The following is a 15,285-nucleotide window of genomic DNA, read 5'->3' on the forward strand; positions in this document are numbered from 1 at the left end:
TCATGACCCTCACTGAGGCACTCATTAAGAGGCAGAAATCTGGGTTCACAGCCCTGGCAGTGGAATGACTAGGTCAGCTAAGGCACATCTAGTAAAGTCATTCTAAAGACTTCTTACTTATACTATTACCATAAAACTCCTTTTATCTAGTCAAGAACAGCTTCAACTTTCAGTTGAGAAAATTCAACACAGAGGTACCCCAGATTATAGAATGGGCATATACTTCATCATCCAGCTCAGTTTCACAAACGAATTGAGAGTCTGCATGCCTTTGATCTAGATGTTCCTACCACAGAATAGCCTTTAAAAATTTGGTATATTTTTAGGCATTTAAGAATGGGGCAGCTGTATATTCCAACAAAATACAGAAGCAAGGTATGGAACAGATTATGATATTCTATAAAGTACTTTTTTATTTTTTAAACTATTTTTTTTAATGAATATACATGATGGTAGGAGGCATATTCTCCCTGGAAGTATACACATAAGAAATTGTCAGTGTCCGTCTCTAAGGAGGGGAATTGAGAGGATCAGGAGCACATTTTCACTGTTTGCTTTTTGCCTCTTCTTTACTTAGTAGGAAGTGCGTATCCTACCTAATTTTTAAAACTACATTAGATTTAAACAAATATTAACTTCATTTTTCACCTGTCAATCAATACTATATTAATGCTGTCAAGAAAGAGGTGAAGAACTCCACCCTTGGCAGGTTCATCAAGTGATTTTTGTGACCTAGTACCATGTTTGCTGCATCTTCTAGCTTTCTGCAGAGCATCTAGCTTTGAAACAACACTTCCATACCAACATCATCCTCAGAGGACCCCATGGGACCACATCACTTAACTCAAAACAACCTGGAACCAAGTTGGCTGAATATTTAGCAAAAGGATAATTGTACTTGCCTGAAGAAAACAGGATCAACCAGATTTCTTAAGCTTCTTTCCATACTAAGAGCTATCTATAACTGTATGACATTTAAACCAATAGATAACAAATAGATATATAAATAGTTAAAAGAAAAAACTAATAAAAATTTTTTCTTTACTTACAGAGGCCAAACTCTGTGCAGAACCTGAGTATTTACTGAAGAGTCCTCCATTGGCATAATTATAAGACTGAGATCCTTTGTCTTTGGCAGAACTTAAAGATAGTGTCAAATTCTGTCTGCTACTGGAACAACTTGAACCTACCAAACAAACGTATTAATATTAAAAGTATCAATAACTCCAATGATAAATTTCAGGTAAAATTTCAAAGTTTATATATCCATTCAGAGGGCTCATTTTAAAACACATTTCCCTCAATTGTGTAAATTATTAAATGTATACCATTCTTAAAATCTACATCTCTATATAATATTTTTAATACTGCTAAAATCTGCTTCTGAAATGAAGATTAAAACATTCATCAATTACTCAAGGTGGTATTTGAATGGTCTACTGTAATCAGCATAAAAATACTGGCAACTATGAACCTTCAAATTATAAATTTAACAAAATATAAGCACTTCTTTCCTGAATTACCTCTAAACTTTATCTTTATCACATTATATTGTAATCAGTCTTTTTATACATCTGTCTCCCCTAACCATCTACCCATTCATCTAGGGCAGACACTGTGCCTTAGTTTATCTTAATGCAGCAGTTAAGACACTCCTCAATTCAAATCCTTGCACTTATTAGTTATATGAACTTGAGCAAGTCACTCAACTTTTCCATATCTCAATTTTCTTTAGGTATAAAATGGGAACAACAAATAGGATTATAGTCCTAATTCATAGGATTGTTATAAAGGTTAAATTAACACAGTGAATATATAGAATGTAGCACTGCACCCGAGGTCTAATAAAACATCAGTAAGTGAAAGGCATCATTATTGTAATGTTCACTACACTTGGCACAAAATAGTCATTCATTAATTATTTGTTGGGCCAACAAATCACAAAATCATATGATAAATCAAATAATAAATTTAAAATAATTTAAAATTCAAAAATAAATCCAGCATGCTGAAGAAATTATTTCTATTGATACAATTTGATAATATGTATCAAATCGCTAACAAAAACTATAGATGCTTTAAAGGCCAGCAATTCTACTTCTAGAACTTTATAAACTTAGGAAATAAACCAGACAAGTATATGCAAAGCAAGAAAAACAACCTAAAGAGAACAACAGGGAACTGGTTAAATAATTACAGTACACTTGTACACTAAATACATATTAAAAATGATAGCACAAAGATACATTTATTGACATTTAAAGACATTCTTATATAATGTTAAATATTTTAAAGGCAGGTTACAAAAGGTATGAATTTTACTTAAAATGCATAAATTATTTACTTGTATATAATATAAAATTTTATGTCTCAATATGACATTTAAGTGCAAATATAAATGGATAGACATATACCAAAGTATTAGCAGTATTTATTTCTGGGTAGCAGAATTTCAAGTGATTTTAATTTTTTCTGTTTGCTTGTCTGTATTTTCTAATCTTTCTAAAATTAATCTGTATTACTTGTGAGTTAAATATTAAGCAAGGAAATTCTGGAAATTAAAACACTGAAATCACTGCACTCCAGTAATGATTTACATATAAAATTTCCTTTGCAGACTTAATTCAGCTATTTCTACATACCTTTGTCTGATGCTGCTCTTTTAGTGTATTCAAGTATGAGATGCTCTGGTTCCCATGGTAATATTTTTCCTTTCTTCTTTCCACGTCTTCTTTTAAAGTGACGGGCCAGAAAAATTACAGATACAACACTCACTGCAGTTACCACAAATAACTTTTTAGCTACTGGCGAAAATCTGATCTGGAAAACATGCAATTAGATTGAAAAAAAGTCTTATTTGTTTGTTTAAAATCGACATAAGGACTAAAATTATTCTTAAGCTAATCTAGTTCTAAATACTACCAAGATAATATTATTTTACTCTTTCAATGACAACTAGCCCAATTTGAATTTTAAAGACAAACCCAAAAAATGTAGTAATTTATTATCCACTGCTCTGCAGTTCTCAGATAAATAATAATGCCCAAAAAGTTACCAGGAGCACAAAATAATTCAATCCCATTAATATCTGTTGAACAACTAATGATTAATTCATGCAACTCAATCTTCTATCTGAATCACAGCAAGATTTTTAACTGCAGGAATGATTAAATCAGACTTTTAAAATGAACCAATTTTTTGAAACTATCTGGAAATGTGGGCAAACATAAATTAACTCAATTTATAAATATCATTTAAATAAGCCCTTTTATTCATGAATTAATCAACAAATATTTACTCAGCATCTTACAATATACCAGGACTGTGCTATGAAAATGAAAATTAAAATCTTAGTATAATTCTATTCAATAAGCATATGTCTTTCATTTATCAAGAAGCACCAGGTATACAGAGGATACAGATCTTGCTTCCCTAAAGAGTGTACTAATAGTAAAGACAAATATACAAATAATGTATTACAAATAATTACAGTATAGTGTGATAAATACAGTAATGTAAGTATGTACTAAGTACTAACATAAGAGCAAGAGGTAATTAACTTTGTCTTGAGGGACAAACACTATTAATCACCTAAAATGCAAAAGAACTTTAAAATAAAGCTATAGGCTTGGGGATGTAAAAAGCTAGAAAGAGTGTCACTTCCAACCTTCCAAAAACAAAAAAGTCAAATGACAAATTCTCAATTTTTTTGAACCCATCAGAATGCAGAAGTTGGAGGGTAATCAACTGGCCCCAAAACTAAGAAGACACAGGTTTTCACCCGGAGAGATAAGACATGAACACTGACATGCAGGAAGAAGGCATATCAGGATATCAGTAAGAAGAGTTCAGCTAGCATGGTTGGTAAATTGGTGGAGACTGAGAGTGTACTGGTGAAAGACGGTGAATCACCCTTCCCAGGGGGGCAGGTGTGGTGCAAACATAAGGGTAATTCACACTTTTTGGACGTTTTTATCTTCATGAATCCCACCAAGCACACACAGAAAAGACGGCAAGAGTCCTAAGAAAGTCTTCCTAATGGTGAACTGTGGAAGGGAAACAGGAATTTTTGTTGAGGGACATGAACTGCATCAGTACCCTTCTCTTTTGTCCCCCAAAAGGAACAAAAGCCTTAAACTGTGGGATGCAGTTTTAACTTTAGAGGGAAAGTTATACCATTAAATGTTTATATTAAGAAAAAATGAAAGGTGTTGAATCCATAATCTGAGCTTTGACCTTAGAAAAAGAAAACCAAATCCAATCTAAAGCAAGCAGAAAATTAGGAAGTAATGAAGACGACACAGAAATCAATGAAATGGAAAACCAACTCAATAAAATCAAGAGTTGTTTGGGTTTTTTAATTTTTAATTTTTTATTGTTTTGGCTGCGCTGCGCAGCTTGCAGAATCTTAGTTCCCTGACCAGGGATCAAACCCTGGCCCTGGACATTGGAAGTTCAGAGTCCCAACCACGGGACCGCCAGGGAATTCCTGGTTTTGTTTTGTTTTAATTTATTTTATTTGTTTATTCTTGGCTGTGTTGGGTCTTCGTTGCTGTGCACGGGCTTTCTCTAGTTGTGGCGAGCAGGGGCTGCTCTGCCTTGCGGTGCACAAGCTTCTCATTGCAGTGGCTTCTCTTGTTGTGGAGCACGGGCTCTAGGCACACGGGCTTCAGCAGTTGTGGCACGTGGGCTCAATAGTTGTGGCTCGCGGGCTCTAGAACGCAGGCTCAGTAGTTGTGGCGCAAGGGCTTAGTTGCTCTGCGGCACGTGGGACCTTCCCAGACCAGGGCTTGAACCCGTGTCCCCTGCAATGGCAGGTGGATTTTTAACCACTGTGCCAACAGGGAAGCCCCTAGGTTTTTTTTTTAAATAAATAAAACTGATAAACCTCTACTCAGTCTGATCAAAAAGAAAGGGAGAAAGAAAAGATACATATTACCAAAATCAGAAATGAAAGAAGGGCCACCACTACAGACCTCACAGATATGAAAAGGATTAAAAAAATGATTACTATGAACATCTCTATGCCCATAAATTCAACAACTTAGATAAAACGGACTAATTCCTTAAAAGACAGAACCCATCAAATTTACTCAGGAAGGCGCTTCCCTGGTGGCACAGTGGTAGGAATCTGCCTGCCAATGCAGGGGACAAGGGTTCAATCCCTGCTCCGGGAAGATCCCATATGCTGCGGAGCAACTAAGCCCATGCCACAACTACTGAGCCTGTGCTCTAGAGCCCGCGAGCCACAACTACTGAGCCCGTGTGCCACAACTACTGAAGCCCATGCGCCTAGAGCCTGTGCTCTGCAACAAGGGAAGCCACCGCAATGAGAAGCCCGTGCACCGCAACGAAGAGTAGCCCCCACTCGCCACAACTAGAGAAAGCCTGCGTGCAGCAACGAAGACCCAACGCAGCCAAAAATAAATAAATTTGGGAAAAAAAATTTACTCAAGAAGAAATAGATAGCATGAATATTTACATACCTACTAAAGAAGCTGAATATGTAGTTAAAATCTTCTAACAAAGCAAATTATAAGCCAAATTCTACCAAATATTCAAGGAAGAAATATCAAATCCTACAGAGGGAACACTTCCCAATCTTTTTACAAACCCAGCATTACTATTAACATCAAAACCAAAGACATTACAAAAACAAACCTACAGACCAACATTGATAGATGCAGAAATCCTTCATAAAATATTAACAAATCAAATCCAGCAATATATAAAAAGAATAATATATATGACAAAATGGTGTCTATCCTAGGAATTCAAATCTGGTTCAACATTCAAAAACGAATTAATATACTTCAACATAATAACAAACTAAGGAAGAAAAGCCATAATATAATCTCAATATATTAAAAAAGAAGTATCAATATGAACTCATGTTTTGCTTTTTCTTTTTAATATATACAGATAGACAAATTCAGAAATACAGTTGTGTATAAATACACTGATCAGTATGCATTCACACACATCCTAGTTCTGTCTCCTAAGAGGGACTAGAAATAGCAACATCCCAGTAGCAATGCACACACCTTGCATCCAGATCTTAGTTTCTAATTGCCAGAGACTAAAGAGAACTGAATATGGAGACTAAAGAGAGCCAAAGCTCCCCGGAAAAGTGGGTAATTCCAGGACCGAGGCAGAGAAAATACAAAATGAACCTGGAGAGGGGAAAAAAAAAAAAAGAAGAGGGCATGTCAGGCATGTCAAAAGACACAGGAGGGCTTCTCTGGTGGCGCAGCGGTTGAGAGTCCGCCTGCTGATGCAGGGGACACGGGTTTGTGCCCCGGTCCGGGAAGACCCCACATGCCGCGGAGCGGCTGCGCCAGTGAGCCATGGCCGCCAAGCCTGCACGTCCGGAGCCTGTGCTCCGCAATGGGAGAGGCCACAACAGTGAGAGGCCCACGTACCGCAAAAAAAAAAAAAAAGACACAGGAGCCAACCTGAAAGAGCTTCCAAAGCCAAATATGGAACAATTTGAGCAACAAAATAAATAATAGTATTAGATTACAAACCAAAGAACAAAATAAATACCCAAACTGATATAAATCAATAACTGAATAAATTAATAAAAGGGGAAGAAGGGACAACTCTCCCTTATAGAATAATTTTAAATAATGAGTGTAGAAGGAATGAAGGAAATAGAAAATCACCAATAAACGCTATGGTAATAACTGCTTACGGCAAGATTCACTACTAAGTGCTAAAATTAGGGGACAGGGACTTCCCTGGTAGCGCAGTATTTAAGAATCTGCCTGCCAATGCAGGGGACAAGGGGTCAATCCCCGGTCCAGAAAGATCCCTGGACATGCCACGGAGCAACTAAGCCCGTGCACCACAACTACTGAGCCTGCATGCAACAAGTACTGAGGTGCACGTGCCACAACTACTGAAGCCCACGGGCCTAGAGCCTGAGCTCTGAAACAAGAGAAGCCACCGCAATGAGAAGTCTGTGCACCGCAGTGAAGAGTAGCCCCTGCTCGCCGCAACTAGAGAAAGCCCGCACACAGCCAATGAAGACCCAATGCAGCCATAAATAAATAAATAAATAAATAAATAAATAAAATTTATTATAAATAAATAAAATTAGGGGACAAAAGTTTAAGGAGAAACAATATATTTGTATAGTCTCAAAGCACCCACCTCCAAATTTATTTACAAAGAGAAAAAACAGCAGAAAAACTTTAATCAAGTGATCAAGGTTAACATCACCTGTAAAAGACATATACACATCATCATGTATCCCCTGATATAATGCACTGTGGTTTTGTGTCAAAAATGAATAATCTCAATGCAATCCTGAGAAAACATCAGACAAATTCAATTGAGGGACAGTCTATAAAATGCCTAATTTGTACTCTTCAAAAGTGTCAAGCATAAAAGGCAAGGAAAGATTGAAGGACCTGTCACAGGTTGAAGAAGACTAAGGAGACTTAACAACTAAAAGTAATGTGGAAAAAGCAATGAAATTTAAGTAATTACATAAAAGAAAAAAAACTGGGTTGGCCAAAATGTTCGTTCGGTTTCCCCATAAGATTGCTCTAGTAGCACCTATCCCTTTAACTTCATGTGAAACAATTTTGTTAGACTGAATTGTGACAGCTGCCAATCAACGTTATACCACACAGGAAATAGCCAACATACACAAAATATCCAAATCAAATGCTGAAAATCATTTGCACCAGCTTGGTTATGTTAATCACTTTGATGTTTGGGTTCCACATAAGTTAAGCGGAAAAAAACCTTCTTGACTGTATTTCCGCATGCGAATCTCTACTTAAACATAACAAAAACGTTCCGTTTTTAAAACAAATTGTGATGGGTGATGAAAAGTGGACACTGTACAATAACGTGGAATGGAAGAGATCATGGGGCAAGAGAAGTAAAACACCACCAACCACACCAAAGGCCGGTCTTCATCCAAAGAAGGTGATGCTGTGTATATGGTGGGATTGGAAGGGGGTTCTCTATTATGAGCTCCTTCCGGAAAACCAAACGATTAATTCCAACAAGTACTGCTCCCAGTTAGACCAACTGAAAGCAGCACTCAACGAAAAGCATCCAGAATTAGTCAACAGAAAACACAAAATCTTCCATCAGGATAACGTAAGACCGCATGTTTCTTTCATGACCATGCAAAAGGTGTTACAGCTTGGTGGGAAGTTCTGATTCATCCACTGTATTCACCAGACATTGCACCTTCAGATTTCCATTTATTTTGGTCTTTACAAAATTCTCTAATGAAAAAATTTCACTTCCCTGGAAGACTGTAAAAGGCACCTGGAACAGTTCTTTGCTCAATAAGATAAAAACTTTTGGCAAGATGGAATCATGAAGTTGCCTGAAAAATGGCAGAAGGTAGTGGAACAAAACAGTGAATATGTTGTTCAATAAAGTTCGTGGTGAAAATGAAAAATGTGTCTTTTATTTTTACTTAAAAACCAAAGGAACTTTTTGGCCAACCCAATAAATAAAGTCTACAGTTTTTAGTTAAGAATATTATGCCAATGTTAATTTCTTAGTTTTAGTAATTATACTAGAGTTATGATAGATGTATACATTAAGGAAAATTGGGTGAAAAGTATATGGAAATTCTCTGTACAATCTTTACAACTTTGATAAGTAAAATTCTTTCTAAAATAAAAGAGATAAAGCTCTGACAGACCTTGTCAAGAGGATGAAAAAACATGCTACAGACTGGAGAAAATATTGATATTTGTAAACCACCTATCTGACAAAGGACTTGTTTACAGAATTCATAAAGAACTCTTGAAATTCCACAGTAAGAAAACAATCCAATTAGAAAACAGGCGAAGGACATGAAGAGACATTTCATTTCACAGAAGATGATACACGGATGGCATAGACACACACACACACACACACACACACAAAACGATGTTCAACATAATCAATAGAGAAATGTTAATTAAATCTACTGTGACATATGACACACCTATTAGAACAGCTAAAAAAAATTATTTTAGTGACAATATCAAATGCTGGTGAGGATATGAAGACTACTTCTCATATATAGTTGTTGGAAATTTAAAATGGGACAACCATTCTGGAAAATAATTTGGCAATTTCTTTAAAAACTAAACATCCACTTACCATATGACCCATTAATCACATTCCTGAGCATATATCCCAGAAAAATAAAAACTTATGCCCACACCAAACCTGTACACAAATGTTCACAGCAGCTTTATTTATAATAATCAAAACTGGAAACAGCCAAAATGTCCCTCAATAAATGAATGTTAACAAACTGGTACATCCATATACAGACTACGGAATACCACAATAAAAAGGAACAAATTATTGAACCTCTCTGTACTATTTTTGCAACCTCCTGTGAATCTATAAGTACTTAAAGTTTTTAGAAAATAAAGCTGTATCAACACAGCTGCTAATCCCAGTTAATTCAAACCAATGAAATTTTGGAAGAATTTTATGATTGGGTTGTTTTCCTTTGCACAACTATTCAATTAAACTGAACTGGGAATTCCCTGGCAGTCCAGTGGTTAAGACTCTGTGATTTCACTGCCAAGGGCCTGGGTTCCATCCCTGGTTGGGGAACTAAGATCCCACAGGCCGTGCGGTGCAGCCAAAAATAAATAAATAAATAAAAATCTTTAAAGAACTGAATTGACCCATGGTGCACAGTTTGTTGTCTTTAAATATCATTTTACACTAAAGGGTTTCTTGGAGAAGTGGCTGATTCCAGATATGGGGCATGAAAAGTATGAGAGGAGCCTGTAACATCTTCTCATACCAGATAGCAAGGAGGCTGTCAACAGAGTTGTATCTAAAGCGCAAACAGGCCAACTTGAATAGGCTCTCACTGGCCAAAATGAGTTCATTTGAGCATAAATAAGGATAAATAAAGTAATGGTTTAATATATCATATATAATTAAATCTGTGAGATCAAAATGATCTTTTTTTAAACCCTCCTTGATCAGCTCTGACGAATACTAAAGAACCATCTCATTATTTTACAATCTGGTGAATAAAAAGGAAAGAAGCAATTATTCTGCCATTTCTATGCAAACTGCACCAAGGTACCCAAGTAGTGACAGAAAGTTTCTCTTCATTGATATATTTTAGCTAATAAATTAAGAAGGAAATATAGAATGATGTCACCATTTTATAACCTCTTGAATTAGCAGATCCAATAATAATTATTAAAGACTGCCAACATCACAAAAAGACTCAACCAGATATTATGTACTTCCTATAACTTAGCTTTAGCAACAAACTGAATCTAATTGATACTCCAATCTAACTCAATTCATAGAAAAATACAGTGGAGAGAATATAATCAGGATTATCCTGTCACAATAAAGAACATGGTTTCTTCCACAGAGAAAATAAAAGCAAAGCAAAAAACAAACAAAAAAAAACGGTATGGGGGAAACTACAGATTAAAAGAGATCTAAGAGTTGACAGATACCTCAATTCCATCACACAAAACAAAAACAAACAAAAAATACTCATAGGACAACAGGAGAAATTAAACACTGACTGGATACTAGTAATATTAAGGAATTACTATTGTATGGAAGGATGTAATGTTATTGTGGTGGCTCTACTTTTAAGAGGTGAGATATAAAATGAAACAGTTACAGATGAAATAATATGATGTATTGATTTGCCTCAAAAGAATCCAGTGAGGGATGGAGGAGGAAACGGATACGAAAACAGAGGAAACAAGGCAGCCCATGCAAACTCTACCCAATACTCTGTAATGACTTGTATAGAAAAGAATCTAAAGAAGAGTGGATATATGTATAGGTATAACTGATTCACTTGGCTGTATACCTGAAACTAATGCAACATTGTAAATCAACTATACTCCAATAAAAATTAAAAAAAAGAAAAAAAGAAAAAAAAGATTGCCCATGCATTGCTATCTGTTGAGGCTGAGTGTCAGGTATATGGCAATTTTGTATATGCTTAAAATTTTGTATATGCTTAAAATTCAATTTTGTATATGCTTAAAATTTTCTATAATAAAACTATTTGTAAAAATAAAATTAACATAAACTTTAAACTATAATGTAACAGTAGAATAAAAACAATTATTCATTACCATTTAAAACCACATGATCATCTGTGTAGAAAAACCCTATGAAACTTACAAAAAGCTACCAGAACTGATAACTGAGTTTAATAAAGCTATAAAATATAATATCAATATACAAAAGCCTATTTTCATATACTAGTAATAAATAACTGGAAATTGAAATTTTAAAAATACCATTTACAGTAGCATCATAAAATATGAAATACTTAAGGATAAATCCAACAAAAGATGTGAAAGGCATGTATCCTGAAAACTAGCAAACACTACTGAGGTTCAAGAAAGAAAACCCAAATATATGGAAAAACATAACACATTTACAGGTTGAAAGACTCAAAGATGTCAACTGTCCCCAAATTGATCTATAGATTCAATACAATCCCAGTGACAATCCTAGCAAGATTTTTTTTTTTGGTAAAAACTGATACTTGATTTTTAAATTTCATATAGAGGGAATTCCCTGGTTGTCCAATGGTTAGGATTCTGTGCTTTCACTGCTGAGGGCGCAGGTACAATCCCTGGTCAGGGAACTAAGATCCTACAAGACGCACAGTGCAGCCAAAAAAATAAAATTCATATGGAAATGAAAAGGATCAAGAATAGTCCAAACAATTTTGAAAAAGAAAAACAAAGTTGGAAGACTAACCTTACTTGATTTTGAGGCTTACTATAAAGCTACAATAAACAAAACACTGTCGTGTTGACACAAAGAGACAAACAGATCAATGCAATGAGAGAGAGTACAGAAATAGACCCACACATATACAGAAGATTGATTTTTGGCAAAGGTACAAAAACGCAGTCCAGTGGAAAAAGAGTAGTCTTTTCAACAACTAGTGCCAGGGTGGGAGGGAGGCTCAAGAGGGAGGGGATGTGGGGATGTATGTATACGTATAGCTGATTCACTTTGTTATACAGCAGAAACTAACACAACAATGTAAAGCAATTATACTCAAATAAAGATATTAAAAAAAATAAAAACTAATGCTGGAAAAAACTGAGTATCCATATGCAATAAAATGGAATTTCAATCTGTTTCACACCATACACAACAAATAACTAATGGATCACAGACTTAAACACAAAACCTAAAACTATAAAGGTTCCAGAAAAAGCATAGGAGAAAATCTTTGTGATCTCTGATTAGACAAATATTTCTTTGAGATGACACCAAAAACCTGACTCCGTTTTTAAAAAAAGTTGACAAACTGGACTTCAGAATTTAAAACTTCTGCTCTTTAAAAGGCACTGTTATTTGCTGGAAGATTTTTAATCACAGTCTCAATTTCAGTGCTTGTGATTGGTCTGTTCATATTTTCTATTTCTTCCTGGTTCAGTCTTGGGAGGTTGTGCATTTCTAAGAATTTGTCCATTTCTTCCAGGTTGTCCATTTTATTGGCATAGAGTTGCTTGTAGTAATCTCTCATGATCTTTTGTATTTCTGCAGTGTCAGTGGTTACTTCTTTTTCATTTCTAATTCTATTGATTTGAGTCTTCTCCCTTTTTTTCTTGATGAGTCTGGCTAATGGTTTATCAATTTTGTTTATCTTCTCAAAGAACAAGCTTTTAGTTTTATTGATCTTTGCTATCATTTCCTTCATTTCTTTTTCATTTACTTCTGATCTGATCTTTATGATTTCTTTCCTTCTGCTAACTTTGGGGTGTTTTTATTCTTCTTTCTCTAATTGCTTTAGGTGCAAGGTTAGGTTGTTTATTTGAGATGTTTCCTGTTTCTTAAGGTAGGATTGTATTGCTATAAACTTCTCTCGTAGAACTGCTTTTCCTGCATCCCATAGGTTTTGGGTCGTCGTGTCTCCATTGTCATTTGTTTCTAGGTATTTTTGATTCCCTCTTTGATTTCTTCAGTGATAACTTCGTTATTAGGTAGTGTATTGTTTAGCCTCCACGTGTTTGTATTTTTTACAGATCTTTTCCTGTAATTGATATCTAGTCTCATAGCGTTGTGGTCGGAAAAGATACTTGATACAATTTCAATTTTCTAAAATTTACCAAGGCTTGGCTTCACAGGTGAATTCTATCAAACATATAGAGAAGAGCTAACACCTATCCTTCTCAAACTCTTCCAAAATATAGCAGAGGGAGGAACACTCCCAAACTCATTCTATGAGGCTACCATCACCCTGATACCAAAACCAGACAAAGATGTCACAAAGAAAGAAAACTACAGGCCAATATCACTGATGAACACAGATGCAAAAATCCTCAACAAAATACTAGCAAAGGGAATCCAACAGCACATTAAAAGGATCATACACCATGATCAAGTGGGGCTTATTCCAGGAATGCAAGGATTCTTCAATATACACAAATCAATCAACGTGATATACCACATTAACAAATTGAAGGAGAAAAACCATATGGTCATCTCAATAGATGCAGAGAAAGCTTTTGACAAAATTCAATAGCCATTTATGATAAAAACCCTGCAGAAAGTAGGCATAGGGGGAACTTTCCTCAACATAATAAAGGTCATATATGACAACCCCACAGCCAACATCGTCCTCAATGGTGAAAAACTGAAACCATTTCCACTAAGATCAGGAACAAGCCAAGGTTGCCCACGCTCACCACTCTTATTCAACATAGTTTTGGAAGTTTTAGCCACAGCAATCAGAGAAGAAAAAGAAATAAAAGGAATCCAAATCAGAAAAGAAGAAGTAAAGCTGTCACTGTTTGCAGATGACATGATACTATACATAGAGAATCCCAAAGATGCTACCAGAAAACTACTAGAGCTAATCAATGAATTTGGTAAAGTAGCAGGATACAAAATTAATGCACAGAAATCTCTAGCATTCCTATACACTAATTATTAACAATATGAAAATGAAATTAAGAAAACACTCCCATTTACCATTGCAAGAAAAAGAACAAAATACCTAGGAATAAACCTACCTAGGGAGAAAAAAGACCTGTATGCAGAAAACTAAAAGACATTGCTGAAAGAAATTAAAGATGGTAGAAACAGATGGAGAGATATACCATGTTCTTGCATTGGAAGAATCAACATTGTGAAAACGACTCTACTACCCAAAGCAATCTACAGATTCAATGCAATCCCTATCAAACTACCACTGGCATTTTTCACAGAACTAGAACAAAAATTTCACAAACTGTATGGAAACACAAAATACCCCAAATAGCCAAAGCAATCTTGAGAATGAAAAATGAAGCTGGAGGAATCAGGCTCCCTGACTTCAGACTATACTACAAAGCTACAGTAATCAAGACAGTATGGTACTGGCACAAAAACAGAAATATAGATCAATTGAACAGGATAGAAAGCCCAGAGATAAACCCACGCACATATGGTCACACTATCTTTGATAAAGGAGGCAAGAATATACATTGGAGAAAAGACAGCCTCTTCAATAAGTGGTGCTGGGAAAACTGGACAGGTACATGTAAAAGTATGAGATTAGACCACTCCCTAACACCATACACAAAAATAAGCTCAAAATGGATTAAAGATCTAAACGTAAGGCCAGAAACTATCAAACTCTTAGAGGAAAACACAGGCAGAACACTCTGACATAAATCACAGCAAGATCCTTTTTGACCCACCTCCTAGAGAAATGGAAATAAAAACAAAAATAAACAAATGGGACCTAATGAAACGTAAAAGCTTTTGCACAGCAAAGAAAACCATAAACAACACCATAAGACAACTTTCAGAATGGGAGAGAATATCTGCAAATGAAGCAACTGACAAAGGATTAATCTCCAAAATTTACAAGCAGCTCATGCAGCTCAATAACAAAAAAACAAACAACCCAATCCAAAAATGGGCAGAAGGCCTAAATAGACATTTCTCCAAAGAAGATATACAGATTGCCAACAAACACATGAAAGAATGCTCAACATCATTAATCATTAGAGAAATGCAAATCAAAACTACAATGAGATATTATCTCACACCGGTCCGAATGGCCATCATCAAAAAATCTAGAAACAATAAATGCTGGAAAGGGTGTGGAGAAAAGGCAACCCTCTTGCACTGTTGGTGGGAATGTAAATTGATACAGCCACTATGGAAAACAGTATGGAGGTTCCTTAAAAAACTACAAATAGAACTACCATATGACCCAGCAATCCCACTACTGGGCATATATCCTGAGAAAACCATAATTCAAAAAGAGTCATGTACCAAAATGTTCATTGCAGC

The 15,285-nt window shown here is 35.5% G+C and overlaps 1 protein-coding gene across 8 annotated transcripts in view; it reads right to left on the reverse strand.

The window, feature by feature from the left end:
* Positions 1 to 15,285, reverse strand: part of MIGA1 (mitoguardin 1) — a 91,226-nt gene that overhangs the window by 61,849 nt on the left and 14,092 nt on the right. For all 8 annotated transcript variants that reach the window (XM_033405948.2, XM_049707138.1, XM_033405950.2 and 5 more), the window contains exons 3-4: positions 2,643 to 2,820; positions 1,050 to 1,186 (exon numbers count right to left, since the gene is read on the reverse strand). In XM_033405948.2, the coding sequence (XP_033261839.1) occupies positions 1,050 to 1,186; positions 2,643 to 2,820 (315 nt within the window). The remainder of the gene's footprint in view (positions 1 to 1,049; positions 1,187 to 2,642; positions 2,821 to 15,285) is intronic.

This window comes from Orcinus orca, chromosome 1 (assembly GCF_937001465.1).
Source record: "Orcinus orca chromosome 1, mOrcOrc1.1, whole genome shotgun sequence".
NCBI classification, from domain to species: Eukaryota; Metazoa; Chordata; class Mammalia; order Artiodactyla; family Delphinidae; genus Orcinus; species Orcinus orca.